At 36.9% G+C, this 14,821-nt stretch overlaps 2 protein-coding genes across 7 annotated transcripts in view; one reads left to right on the top strand and one right to left on the bottom strand.

The window, feature by feature from the left end:
• The window catches only part of CMSS1 (cms1 ribosomal small subunit homolog), a 372,389-nt gene that overhangs the window by 106,430 nt on the left and 251,138 nt on the right, over positions 1-14,821 (top strand). The window lies entirely within an intron of this gene.
• FILIP1L (filamin A interacting protein 1 like) overlaps positions 1-14,821 on the bottom strand; it is a 273,763-nt gene that overhangs the window by 95,440 nt on the left and 163,502 nt on the right. For both annotated transcript variants that reach the window (XM_055315897.1, XM_055315899.1), the window contains 3 exons: positions 13,292-13,544; positions 12,397-12,570; positions 6,618-6,796 (listed from right to left, as the gene is read on the bottom strand). In XM_055315897.1, coding sequence (XP_055171872.1) covers positions 6,618-6,796; positions 12,397-12,570; positions 13,292-13,534 — 596 coding nt within the window. In that variant the 5' untranslated portion in view covers positions 13,535-13,544. Of the gene's footprint in view, positions 1-6,617; positions 6,797-12,396; positions 12,571-13,291; positions 13,545-14,821 lie in introns of those variants that run through there.

Here is a 14,821-nt window from a genome sequence, read left to right as displayed (position 1 = left end):
ATACCTAAAATTATTTATAAAATTTGGTTCAGCTTTCTAGGAGAGAAAAGCAATCAAAACACAGTGTCATTACTGTATCTGAATTTTGACCTCTATAATTAAATGGTGTTATATGAAAAGCACTGAATTTTGTGACATCTGTTGAAAGCTAAGTTATCATGTACAGTCCTAAATTATGTTCAGTACCTTTACGAGGTAATTAATCTCTCTGCATCCCTGCCCAGATCCTATGTTAGGTCTGGGATGTATGAATACTATGTTGATCACATTGTAATACTCTGTAGAATTATAATACTAAAGTGAATGTTTGTGGTTGGTCTCCTTTTTGTTCGTACAAAGAACTGGATACCCATGATAAAGGTCAAATGGAGATCTGGCATCTATTTCACTACTTGCAAGACATAGTCTGGAGAATATGTAACACATATAACTGCTTGCCAGAAAACTGAAAGGAAATGATTGCATTTGAGTACAATGTATTCTACAACAATAGTTGAGTGTGCATGAAATTTAAAACTGCTGGCTTTCTAAATATGATTTTTTAAAAGTAGACCTAGTTTATTTATTTTTTAAACATTATACCCGTTGTGTCATACTTTATGGGATAGTCTTAAAAGCTGAGATTTAAGACCAAAGAAACTAAAAATTCTAATGGCAACAGTTGCAAAATATTGAATTCTCCAGTAGAGTACTCTAGCTTAATGTGTTTGTTGATTTCTCCTGAATGTTCTATTTTCTTGAACATTTCATGTTTTTATGTCATTTTACTGTAATGGTGCCTTTTTTTTCCTATCCATCATGATTGCATAGTACCTTAGAAGCATCTGTATCAAGTCTTAAAGTCTGCATCCCTGTCTCTGCTTTACAAATGCACAAATTAGTCAGGGTTTTATATAGGTGGAAACCACATCTACCTCCTTCACCTAATTATCTTCCACAGGGATCCCTGGGTGGCGCAGCGGTTTAGCGCCTGCCTTTGGCCCAGGGCGCCATCCTGGAGACCTGGGATCGAATCCCACGTTGGGCTGCCGGTGCATGGAGCCTGCTTCTCCCTCTGCCTGTGTCTCTGCCCCTCTCTCTCTCTCTCCTCTATCATAAATAAATAAAAATTTAAAAAAAAAAGATTTAATTATCTTCCACAAGACCTAGCATGTAGCAGGCAGTTGATTAATTGTTGTTGTTTTGTTTTGGGTTTTTTGTTTGTTTGTTTGTTTGTTTTTTTACTGATTAAATGAATGAATGACATGCAACACACATTAGCTAACTAACTCATTAAACTAACTAAAAAATGAGATAAATTAATACCCTCATTCATTTACATATATTTGAGGGAAGTATCCAAGGCCTCTAAAAAGATTTGATGCTTTTGACAAAAGCCTATAAAAGTACTCAAATATAGGGATGCCAGGTTTAGTTGGAGAAGCATGTGACTCTTGATCTTGGGGTCCTGCCTTCCAGCCCCATGTTGAGTGTAGAAATTACTTACATAAATAAACCTTTAAAAAAAAGTCCTCAAATACCCTCAGTTAACAGGAAGGTCAATATGGCTCAGTTTTTCAGTCACCTTCTCTGATGCCAATCTGCAAAATAGGCCTGTCATAATAGAGAAGGGTTAATGATGGAAATCTTTCTATAATTATAAAGTTTCCTCAGTCAAAGGAGAGGTAGAAGTTCTCTGTTCTTTATTAAAACCTGAACAGCAAAAGGCTTGGCCCAAGGTGTGGTCAAGGCAGCAACCCTTGCTTGAAGCTGGGTCCCTGGTGACTTTCCTCCAAAGACCCTTCTTCCTCTGAGCCACTGTTCTATCTATAAACACTTGGGCAGGACAGGAACAAGAAATTAATTCTACCTGTGACTTCTTCCTCACTATGTGGCTTTTGAGAAGCCCAGCATTTGAACTCCTGCTTTATAAAGTTAGAATATAAATGCTAACCTATTTAGCCAAGTTATTTATGAAAAGTAATTTAAGGTCTAAAAAAATAATCCATGGGTGAAGCCACATTTTTATACAGAGTTGCCATAACAGTATTTGTTTCCCACTTTAGTGGTTACTTCAAGGCCTGAAATGCAATAACATGTATGTTTAATATACATGATTTGTTTTTGTATTCTGAAAAAGAATGTGGGGCACCTGGGTGGCTCAGTGGTTGAGCCTTTGCTCAGGTCGTGATCCCTGGGTCCTGAGATGAGTCCTGCTTAGGGCTCCCCACAGGGAGCCTGCCTCTCCTCTGCCTATGTCACTGCCTCTCTCTGTGTCTCTCATGAATAAATAAATAACATTTTAAAAATAAAATTAAAAAGAAGGCATGGTTTCAAAAAAAGGAAACTTTTTCTTTCTTTACAGCCTTTTCCCCCACTGAAACTGAAAAAGGAAAAAGAAATTATGCAAGCTTTTTTGAAAGTACAAATTTGGCATTTCACTTATGGGAAAATTTTGCAAAATTGTACTGACTAAAAGTGATTTTTGTTTTGGCTTTCCTGTGAAGCCATCCAGAAAGGTCAAAAATTACTGGCATTGCTTTTGTATAAAACATTTCACATAGACTCCACTTGTAATTCAGCCAAGTACATAATTCAGGTCATCAGTGACACACATATCCACACATTGAAGCTGGTCAGTGAACAGAAAGTAGTCATGAAATGTGGATAATATTACCTTATGGGTAGACCAAACTGCACAGATTACAGCAAAGGAAACTTTGCATTAACATGCTTGGGAATGGTTTCCTGAGTTGATCCCTGCCCCCATCCTCCCTCAGTGGGAAAACCAATTGTTTACTGATTACGACAACGACATCACTTGGCAAACATTTTGGCCTCCACTCAACCTGTGACATCAGTCTCCTTTAGGGTTTTCCACATTTAACAAATTCTCCAAAGAAAATACAGAAGTTGAGCCTAAATTTGAAATCCATTATTTCACCCTCTAAGGTCTCTTTAACTTATCTCAGTCATGTATTTCATAATTTTTATTTTATTTCTAAGTAGATATTATCCAACACATAGCAAGTGTGAAACATTCACAGTGTTTTTTCAGTTTCAATCAGATAGTCCTTTATAGTTATCCGTACCCAACTCCCTTTTTATGGGGGTTATGATATCTTTCTTTGTTTCTCTGAACTGAGGGTCACTGATTTGGGAGTGGCTTACATCACTTTGTTTGGGGAAGGAAGTAAACATTATTCTCTGACCCCTTAAGACAAGTTCATCTTGCTTTTGTGAAGAGTGGCTGTGTGCTCAAGAGGAAGTACTCTCATTAAAGTTAGAAGGACTCACTGATGGTGCACATGTTTTGTCACTTGTCAGAGAATGAAACAAATGAGTGGTATTTCACTCTTATGTAAGCACCTCCTCTGTGTATATTTACCTGGAATTATTACTTTTCCCCACTTTGTTTTGTTAGGTGGGTTTCATGTAATATTTTGATGCAAATGGCCCAAAAGCAGATGGAAATCCTGAGGCCTGGTCAACAGGTCTTCCTGTTGAAGGCAGGGGAGCAGGAAGGACCAGTACGACAAGAGAGCCAAGATATGGGAGTTGTGATGTTGTAGGTGAAGAATTGTCTGTGTATCATGTGAGTTGAGAATACACTTAACATTGTCATATCCAAAGAGTTCCATCTGGAATCTGTTCCTTGGCAAACAGAAATAGGTGAATATTCTCATATCTTCTGGAATGGCTGCTACACAGGGAATGAGAATCACCTCTGGTCACTTTTTCCTATTTTTGGTAATGGTATGTTCACTTTCATTTTTTTTTCATATTTCTTTAAGACAAAGAAACTGTGTGTTCAAAGGCTAAAAATCATGATCTTTTAAATTCTTCCCCGTAAGCCCCTTCGATAGCGTAGACATGCTGTTCTTAATTTATTGATTCCATAGGGTACAATTTACATTTATCTCACTGTTTTCCTTTTCCTCTAGCCCACGGCCTTTATTCCCACTGAATTTCTGTTCCCATTTCTCAGTGTCATTCTCTTTGCTCTCCTTTGGTTTAAATAATCTTCATCATCTGCCTCACAGCATTATAGTATTACCATTGGATAGTCTTCCTAAGCCTTCCACCAGAAGATAGTTGAGATACAACAATGCATATTAAAACTGTACCTCAGACAGCCCTCCACATACCTACCCTAAATCCATATCATCTTGCCTTCTTTGTTAATGTGGTAAGCCCCCTGGGCAGGGACAACCAGTACCTCTTTGTTCTATGGCAGGCAGCACTCTAACCATGGTCAGTAAATGTTCATAATAATGAAAGATGAAAGGAAGTGTCTGTGTTCAGCAAGTTAGTGCCAAATAAGTGTGGAGGCCAAATGAGACCGTGGGTGCCAAACCACAGGGGTTCGAAAAAATATTTAATATAACATTGTCTCATTGAATAACAAATCTTACATTGTAATGTCTGAGTCAGATCTCCCCTTGGTGCCAGACTTCTCATACTCCTTTAATCTTCTCCTCAAGATATTTCAAGTTCATGAGGCTCAAGGTAACAAGACCCTCCCCCACTCACCCCCAATGTACTGAGTAGAAAACAAACTTCCTGGTGAATGTGGAAAAAAGTAACTGGATGTAAGGGCCATGGATTCTCTGGGAATCTGACCAAGTGTCTACTATAAAGTGCATTGAAAAGAGATGATAGTTTGCCATTAACCTAGCTATCGTGTAACTCCAGTTACCTGGCTAAAATATGAATTACAAGTAGTTAGAAAAAGCAGCTAAGACTACTAATATTTTAGAAAACAGAGTTCAGTAATTATTTTTTTCTGCATTTTCTGTGATTGTTAGAATGCAGCACCATTAGCTCTGTAACTCATAAAAGAAGTATATATTTCACAAGTGAAATGACAGTTCAGTATAATTTGACATTGCAAAGATTGGTTATTTCCTGTCTTTATATTATCAATATAGAGCCTTAATTGTCCTTGTATTTCAAGTGGAAGTTCATACCTTCTAAGGTGATTCAGAACAGAGGGGCAAAAGGGAGCAAAATAATCTGCCCTTCATATTGTTATAAAATGTTTACCACCCAATCTCCTTTTTTGCAGCCAAGCTTCTCAAAACAATAGTTCACATTTTAAGCTTCTACATTCCTACATTCTCATTTCTTATTTATTTTTCAAAGCCTTGTGATTTGGCTACTGCCCTCACTATTTTATTGAAAGAGCTCATTAAGTTTCCCAGTATCTTCCTTGTTGCTAATTCCTGGGACATTTTCTTCTCCGCTTCTGTATTATTTGGTGGTATTTAACTACTCACTCTTTCTGAAAATTCCTTGTTTGGTTTCTTTGCTTTCTTTTTCTTCTGGTTCTTCTAACCCTCTACCATTCTTTCTCATCATCTTTTCTTGATCCCTTTTCCTCCAGGAAACAGCCAGCCATTGATTTTTCTAGAATTCTCTTCTCAGAATTCTCTCTCCTCACCACACCAACACTCATAGCTTTAGCTGTCACCAGCAGATCCACACCACCCTAACATTTCCAGACCTATATTTCCATCTGTATGTTGTCTGTTTAGATATATCATTCCCCTCACTGGACAATGGAATACACCAGGTATCTCATACTCAACATGTCTAAAACAGGACATGCCCCTACTTTTTAACCATCTTCTTCACCACAAAAACCTGTACACCATTCCTATATTTTGTATCTTGGTGAATAGCCAGGAGTGCTTCTCAAAACTTCTTGTGTTGGGGATCCCTGGGTGGCGCAGCGGTTTGGCGCCTGCCTTTGGCCCAGGGCGCGATCCTGGCGACCCGGGATCAAATCCCACGTCGGGCTCCCGATGCATGGAGTCTGCTTTTCTCTCTGCCCCCCTCTCTCTCTCTCTCTCTCTCTCTCTCTCTCTCTCTCTCTCTCTCTGACTATCATAAATAAATAAAAAAATAAATAAAAAAATTAAAAAAAAAACTTCTTGTGTTGCTTCCCTCTGCTCTCCAGTCTCATTAGTCACTCATTAGTATTTACTGTACATCATAAATATTTCTTGTTCTTACCCTCTTCTAACCCCAATATCCATTGGAATATATACCCTCCCCAAATCTAAACCTCCTATCTTTACTCCAGGCTGCCTTAATGGTTCTTCAAGAAAGCATACTGATCAACTTGTTCCTCTTCTCACAACTTGTCATTTGCCCCTTCTTGCCAACAGTATAAAATCCAGCTACTTGTAGCTAGCCTTTCCTTTTCTTATCCTGCAATTACAGTCTATACTGTAATAATGTGTAGTTCCTCGCTACCCGTACTATTTTCTTACCTCCATGCTATGACATTTATTTCTGTCCCTGCCTTGTATATAGTTTCCATTCTTTTTTGCATAGGGACTAGATCCCTGAAATCTCTCCTCTGTGTGGCTTTCACAGGGCACTTCCTTGGAGAATTAGGTGCCCAACATTTATGTTTCCATAGTTTTTATCATACCTGGTTATTCTTGCATTATCTTGAAATTATCTTTAAACATGTCTTTTCCTCACCCTGGACCATGAGATCTTTAAGAGCAGAAGCTGTGTCACATTCATCCTTGTCTCCCTGTTTCCCTAGTACAATGTTGAACCCATAATGAAAGGTTACTAAGAGTTTGCAGAATGAATCATTGTCTTGTCCAAAGTAGCCTTACCTTTCACATTCCTGTTCTAGTAAGCTTATGAATTCATCACTCTTCTCCATGTATTCTTTATGTTTTCTCTTTTCTTCCTCCAATTCCAGGATAGTTTGCCTATGGGATTTTTCTGCCATTAAAAGCTGTTCCAGGATTCGTCTATGAGATTCTTTATGTTTTTCCATTACTTTGTCCAACTGCAAAATAAAATACATTTATAGTGTGTTAACTGCAAACCTTTCATAATACTGCCATCTTTCATTCACTGTTTTAGAAATGTCTAAGTTTTGACTAAATAATTTGGCAGTGAGTTTCTAATCTTTTTTGTTTTTTTATCATTACTCTTTCCAAGTGACACTTTTTGGTGCATTTCAATGCAAATGTAATCTTTTTATTGTCATTTTTTCCCCCAGAGAGAATAATTGATGCCTGTGGAGATATCAGAATAATTTCCCCATATCCCTTTTCTGACACTTCCCCCTCTCTCCAGAAAAACCTTGTCAGAGGAATGACAAAAAATCTTTGCATAATGTTTGATTCTGAGGCAGCCTAACTGCTCTCCTGCCCCAACCCTTCCTTAAAGTAGACCTGTTGAATCCCATGGTCTGTTTTTCATCATATTATGCATCAAGGTGTGTGCATATTTTAAAAATTCTTAGTATTAATTCTGTGTTGGTTATGTAGTATTAATGTGAACAAATGTCAATACCAAATCCTTTCTGGTTTCTGTGGCCTATTTATATCTATATTGTAAAATGATCACCCTGTGCCTGACTTATGTGTTTGTCTTCCCTACTAGAGTATGAACTCCCTGAAAACAGGGCCTATATTTGTTTTTTTAAAACTTGTTAGTATCTACATAAAAAAAAAAAAAAACAGTGAAATCTTGCCATTTGCAACAACATAGATGGATGTAGAGAGATAATGTTAAGTGATATAAGCCAGTCAGAGAAAGACAAATACCACATGATTTCACTTATACATGGGATTTAATAAACAAAATAAAAAGGAGAAAAAAGGAATAAACCAAAAAACAGACTCTTAACTATAGAGAACAAACAAAGAATTACCAGAGGGCAAGTTGAGGGGGTAGGGATGGGTGAAATAGGCGAAGGGGATTACATGTGCATTTGTCTTGTTGAGCACAGAAATAAATCCATGCTTATAGAGTCAATCTATAACAAAGGAGGCAAGAATAGACAATGGGAAAAAGACAGTATCTTCAGCAAATGGTGCTGAAAAAACTGGAGAGCTATATGTAGAAGAACAAAACTAGACCACTTTCTAATACCATACACATGCACGCACACACACACGTGAGGAAAACCTCAAAATTGGGTTGAAGACCTAATAGTAAGACCTGAAACCATAAAACTCCTAGAAGAGAACACAGGCAATAATTTCTTTGACACCAGCTATAGCAATATTTTTCTAGATATGTGTTTTATGGCAAGAGAAACAAAAGCAAAAATAAACTTGGGACTACATCAAAATAAAAAGCTTTTGCACAGTGAAGGAAACCATCAACAAAACAAAAAGGCAACCTTCTGAATGGGAGAAGATACTTACAAATGATATATTTGATAAGGGGTTAATATTCAAAATATATAAAGAACTTATACAATTCAACACACACACACAAAAGGTAGGGGGCAATCACATTGGAAAATGTGCAGAGGGCCTGAATAGAAATTTTTCCCAAAAAGCCATTAAGATGCCCAACAGACACATGAAAAGGTGCTCAACATCATTAATTGACAGGGAAATAAAAACCAAAACCACAATAAGTTATCACCTTATACCTGTTAAAATGGCTAAAATAAAAAAAGACAAGAATAAGTGTTGACGAGGATGTAGAGAGAAAGGAACCCTCATGCTCTGCTGGTGGAAATGTAAATTGGTATAGACACTGTGGAAAACAGCATGGAGATTCCTCAAGAAATTATAAATAGAAATACCATATGATCCAATAATTCCACTACTGGGAAAACAAAAACACTAGTTCAAAAGGATATATGCACCCCTATGTTTATTGCAGCATTATTTACTATTATTTTTAGCCAAGATACGAAAGCAGCCTAAGTGTCCATTGATAGGTGAATGGATAAAGAAAACGTGGTGTATGTAGTGTGTGTGTGTGTGTGTGTGTGTGTGTGTGTGTGTAAAAGTCTATGGTGAGATACTATGCAGTCATAAAAAGTGATGAGGTGTTTTTGTTTGCTTTGTGTGTGTGTGTGTGTTTTGTTTTGTTTTGTTTTGTTTGTTTGTCTTTTGGTCATTTGCAACAACATGGGTGGACCTAGAGGGTATTATGCTAAAGGAAGTAAGTCAGACTGAGAAAGACAAATACCATAAGATTTCACTCATATGTGAAATCTAAAAAACAAAGCAAATGAGTAAACAACAATAAGCAGAACCAAACTTATAAATACAGAGAATACAAAATAAATAAATAAATAAATACATACATACATACATACATACATACATACAGAGAATACACTGATGGTGGCCAGAGGGAAGGATGGTAGGGGGATGGGCAAAAATGGGTGAGGAGGAATGGGAGATATGTAATAAATAAGTCATAGGATAAAAGCTACAGCATAGGGAATATAGTCAATAATATTTTGAAAGTGTGTATGGTGACAGATGATAGGTACACTTGTGGTGAGCGTAGTATAACATATGGAGATGTTGATGCACTCTGTCATACACCTGAAAATAATATAACATTGCATGTCAACTATACTCAAATTGGAAAAAAAAAATGTTTTAAAGACCTTGTCTTTTTTCCATGTTTATTTACCGTCCATCATGATTTCTTTCATGTCAGGTAATTTTGGAGTGGCTATGGATATTTTGGGGGTGTTGATAACAGGAAATTCATTTGCCTTCACACTTTTATGTGTAGGCCAGCTATTGCTAGCCATCTTGGTGTAGGAAATGCCAGTTTACCCAGCTATTGTCAAATAAAGGTGAAAGACCAGAGATTATATCCCAAAATGAATATGTCCTTTGGTTCCCAGTACTAGAAGTTTGTGGATTGACAGAAGAAATGTACAAGATATATGGAGCCAGAAGCTAGTCAATGAAAATTTCCCTTTTAGTTCCTGGCTTCAAAATTTCTAGTTCTATGTAAACTCATTACTTTCATGTAAGCTCATCCATGTATTAAAAAGTAGGTTAGGTAGTTTAACATTTTTATGTACTTTTTAGTGTTGTAATTTCATTGGATTTGTAGCCCACGATGTTACTGAAATGGAACTCCTTTATGGTCTACCTGACTAATCCATATTCATCCTCTGGCTTTGGGGTTTTCTGATTCATCTAAATTTGATCTTCCATTATGCTTTTATGTATAAAAACTAAATTATACAGTTGCTTAAAGTAAGTACTCTAAGAGAGATAGTGCTTTGTGGTTTTCACCATAGAAATCAATATTCTGTGTAATTGTATACTTGTTTGTATGATCATTTGTTGTCTGTCACTGTCTTAGACCGTAAACACACCAAAGACAGGAAGCACAACATTTTTATTCATCATCTCTTCAGTAAACATTAAATAAAAGAATAAAATGAAATTTAAAAGCTAAATTATACAGTTGCTTAAAATAAGTACTCTAAGAATTGCCCTTAGGTGATGCTAAAAAGGTATGCATATTCTTTTATTGTGGTATCTTGATAAATCCAAAATGTTGTATTTTCCTTGCTACTTTTTTGGAAGACTAAGAATATGTTAGGCAATTAACTTAGAATCTTATTTTAAGGTAACCTCTAATATAGAACCCTAGGTTTGAAAGGAATAGGAGGTTAAAACTGTTGTAGTCGCTGAGTTCTTACATCTTTTCCTTTCTCTTGACAACCCAGCTACCCCCTCACCCCATTCCTATTCTCTCTTCTAGCTCACAGGCCTCTATCAGTCTTTCATCTTAAGTCAGTGTTCCTACCATATGATGTAACTGAGAACAATTAGGTCTTCTATGCTATTTTGCCCTACGAATAGATAAGTTCCCTTTAGTTTACCATAGAAATGGTTGAAATTTTTACATTTTTCAAAAAATAACATTGTGAAGAAAATAAAAGTTCAGGGGATATTAACACCCCAGGGTGGGAAAAAGGAAAAGAAGACTAACTATTTAGCATGCAGATCCTTATCCTGCTATAACTTGGGTACAGCCGTGGATGGTCTCAGTGGGAAAGCTGTCTGGGGAATCCTATATAAAACTCTCACGGTTTATCCTCTGGGTACTTTCCTTTCCCCCCATTACTTCCTAGATAGAAGAAGAGGTTAGAGAACTGGATTCTTGGATACGTTGAGTTATGTGGGCTTCAAGGAATGGATAGACTGATAGCTAAGGAGAGAAAAATCTATAAGGCAGAAGTAAAAGGTAAGAGAAAAAAAATGGGCACATCATAGAAGTGGGAATGTGAGACATGTATGTAAAGAAAGGAGTATGGATGTGTGTGTTAGAGTAATCAAATAAGACTGGATTTGCAAAGGACTAAATTATAGGTAACTTTCAGGGACAAGCATTTGTAGAGAGGGTATTTCCAGTTTTGCATGTGTGCAATAGAATTATTTTGAAACTAAAACTTTTCCTAGTGATTTTAAACAAGTTTGGAATCATTCTGTTCATTTCACACTGAGGTATTGAGGCGTTGTGCCATTTGTGGAGTTTTGATTCAGTGATCATCAATTTGCATTTGCATTTATGTGAGTTTGGGAATTTGTGCCTAATGCTGTTTCACAGTCATTATGTTGGGAGCCAGGATACAGTTTTAACACTATTAACTTGAATGCAGCTTCAGCTCCTCTTTCTAAAATTTGGATTAAAGTGCAAGTCAACAGACTTTGGGTGGTCTCATCCTTAACCCCTCAGAGAAGCAGATCCATATGACCAAACTCCTTCACAATTTGGCAGGACAGTAGTCTTCTCTCATGAGACACCCAAGACAAGAATAGCAAGGACATTAGAGGTCAGTCCTGAGGGAAGTTGCCAGAACTTATGTGGAGGAAATTTGTCTAAAAGTTGCTTTCAGTCTCCCTAGACTTAACTCATGCTCCTAGTTGTTTCCTTTTTATAAAAATGAAAAATTATGAAATTTTCCATTGAGGTCTCAGAGGAAAATAGAAGAATAAAATAAGGATGCCAGAGAGTTTTAGAAATGTCAGCAAGTAAAAGAGCAGTACCTCATCCTTGCGTGGCGGTGGCCGTGTTGAGACTTTTCATCTTTGCTCTTGTCATTGATGAGGGAAGGATCTTTGCTGTCATTAAACTTTGGAAGGAAAAAGAGGATAGCACTCATCTAAAATATATGCTTTCTGAAACTCCATTCCTTGGACAGTTCTTCAGATCATTTCCATTCATGCTCAAAATTTCTATGACATAATACCTCCGTGTTTTTAAAGAAATTAACCTCTATGCTTGAGCTTTATCTGGTTTTTATTATAGTGTGTATAGCTTTCCAGTCCCCACATGTGCCATCACCTTGTGTTTTGGGGGATGTCTCTGTCTCTGTGTATGTGTGAGAGAGAAAAATCTCTTGTATTTGTCAGCTTTTAGTCTGATGTCATGAAACAGACCTAGCAGAAACATCCTATCTATGATTTGTTCTCCTTTTCTTTCCTGTAGAACATGTAATATTTATCTACCTTGGGTAGATTTTAGATTGTGAGAACATAAAACTGTAAGTCATCAAAAAAGAATTATATGTCATGCTCACCTTCTAGGCCTAGTGCTTGGCTGCCTAGTGAACTTTTCCACCTTCCTGGTGTACACCCCTGATGTGATACATACCTCATTCATTGGTTTTTCATAGATGTCTTCCTGCCAAGGGGCAGATTTTGCTTGAAAAGCATCTCGCTGGAGAGCCTCTAACACCTTTTTTGGAGTGACAAACCCATACTGAGCTTCCAGCAAAGCCAAGTCCATTTTTTCAGCCTTTAAAATGCCTATGACTTCATCTCGAGCCTGTAGGAACAAAAGCCATTTCAGAAAGCTTGCTTTATCTACCCGCGGTTTCAGAAAGTGATTTCTTCTGAGAGTTGAGTGCTTTTTTTCTTCTATTTCACATATAAACAAATCAGTTATTTATAGCACCTTTTACAAAAGGCAGTAAAATTATGTCCCTTCATCCTTCTTTTAATCTAATCACACATTAATAATGTTTTAAACATAATTACTATACAACATTGGGGGGACCCAACATTTTTTTCTTGTTTGACAAGTAGATAATATGTTACCCTTCAGTGCACTGACATTTGCATTTTGGAGAGAAGGAAATAAGATTCTCCTATATGTGTAGGAGCCGGTTTTAGTTTTTTATGTAGGCCAATTATGGTAGGGCAAGTCTAGGAGCCAATTTACATGGTATATAAAAGTGCCTGTTGTTATTTAAGCCAATCTAGAAGTCACTGTTACTCATACATGCCTGTGCACTGAAGCTCAAGAGCAGCATGGGCAGAGGATGTGATCTTTCTCATGATGCATGCCATTTGTATGTCATAATGACAGCCCTTTCAGATATGATTAATTGCCCTTTCAGTTAGCAGAAGAGAATTCCGTCTCTGTGTACTTTTTTTCATGTACATACAGGTATGAACCATAGATAATCTATTTCCATGGCAGCATACACACCAAATTCACAAGGAGCCGTCTCTCTGAACGTGGGGATAATTCTAACCCAGCTGACCTGCAGTTCTCCTTCCAGAATGCTCAGAAGAAATAATAGGTCATCTCTTGAGAGGTCTTCTCCGTGGTGACTGATACCACTCTGTGACTTAGGACAGGGAAGAATGGCATCTGACTCACTGGTGGGGTCTTTGTCTTGCTGTCTCTGCTTCATGTCCTCAGGCCCTTGGAACCCATGGCCTTTACTGTGTCTTGGAAATTGCTTTTGGGCTGAGCCCTCTGTGTCACTGCTTCTGGAACGCATTCTTTAAAGCCTGGAAAGAAGGAAAACAATTTGTACCTCTTAATGGAAGTGGAGTTTTAATAAGGGCACCTATTACTACTTTAACAGGTCTGCACTCTTGGTGTATTTGCCGCAGCCAAGACTCGATCTTTCTGAAGTCTACAGCAGAAAACAGTATTAGCAGATTCATAAATCAGAGTTTTATTTACACTTCTGTTTTTAAAATCAACATTTTAAAGAAGGTGTTCTGCTTTTATTAAAGCCACTTATGTCCATGGGTAAACAGACTATATTTGAACTTCATCCACCCAGTATTTCATGTCAGGGATCCAGGTCATACCTCTGACCACAGCCTAAGTGTTTACTTAAGATTTACTTAACATAGTTGTAAAATGATAAATTTGCTTATTGTTCTAACTTTCTGCAGATTCCCATTATAGTATTTCCTTTGGAGGCTTAAACAATTTTTTGAAATTTCTTAGTCTTTGGTATTTTAAAATAGAAACATCAGAATTACTGCTAAAAAATACTTTGGCTTACTTTGTTTTGACAACAAAGTCTAATATTAAAAGAATGAAGGCTTGGTCCTTGGCTAGCTGTATCCCTAACATTCTGCTAAAATTCCAGATCTATCCTTAGGTATGTCAAGGATGTATAGTTAGGACACTCATCTCCAAATAGGGACAATCCTGCCTATAACAGTTGGCCATTATAGAAACAATTTAAAATAAATTCATATTTGAGGGACACATTAGCTCACATCTGATTATATAATTATCCAAATTAAGTTATAATAGCAAGAAGAATTATTCCACCTTTGAGATTTTTAATGTAAAGATAAATATCAATTGAGCTTATAGTCTACTTCAATGATGTACAGATTAACTTTACGCCTAAAATCTTGAAACTTTTATCATATTAGTGCCTTGCTTTTAAGTTATAATAATATATCTTTTTCCCCCACATATTATATAACAATATTTCTTTAAAAAAATAATATTTCTGGGGTACCTGGCTAGCTCGGTCAGTGGAACATATGACTTGATCTTGGGGTTGTAAATTCAAGCCCCACATTGGGGGTGGAGATTATTTAAAAATAAAAATATATATATTTTTTAAAAAACAGTATTTCTTTTAAAGATCTGTAGAACTAGGGCAGCCTGGGTAGCTTAGCAGTTTAGCACTGCCTTTGGTCCGGGGCATGATCCTGGAGACCTGGGATCAAGTCCCACATCGGGACTACATGAACCACTACATGCTACCACACAAATTCATAAAATCTTAATTTACTATATACATTAGAAAACA

This window comes from Nyctereutes procyonoides, unplaced genomic scaffold (assembly GCF_905146905.1).
Source record: "Nyctereutes procyonoides isolate TBG_1078 unplaced genomic scaffold, NYPRO_anot_genome, whole genome shotgun sequence".
Taxonomy (NCBI): domain Eukaryota; kingdom Metazoa; phylum Chordata; class Mammalia; order Carnivora; family Canidae; genus Nyctereutes; species Nyctereutes procyonoides.
The sequence above is the reverse complement of the archived record's forward strand: the minus strand, read 5'-3'. Positions and strand labels throughout refer to the sequence as shown.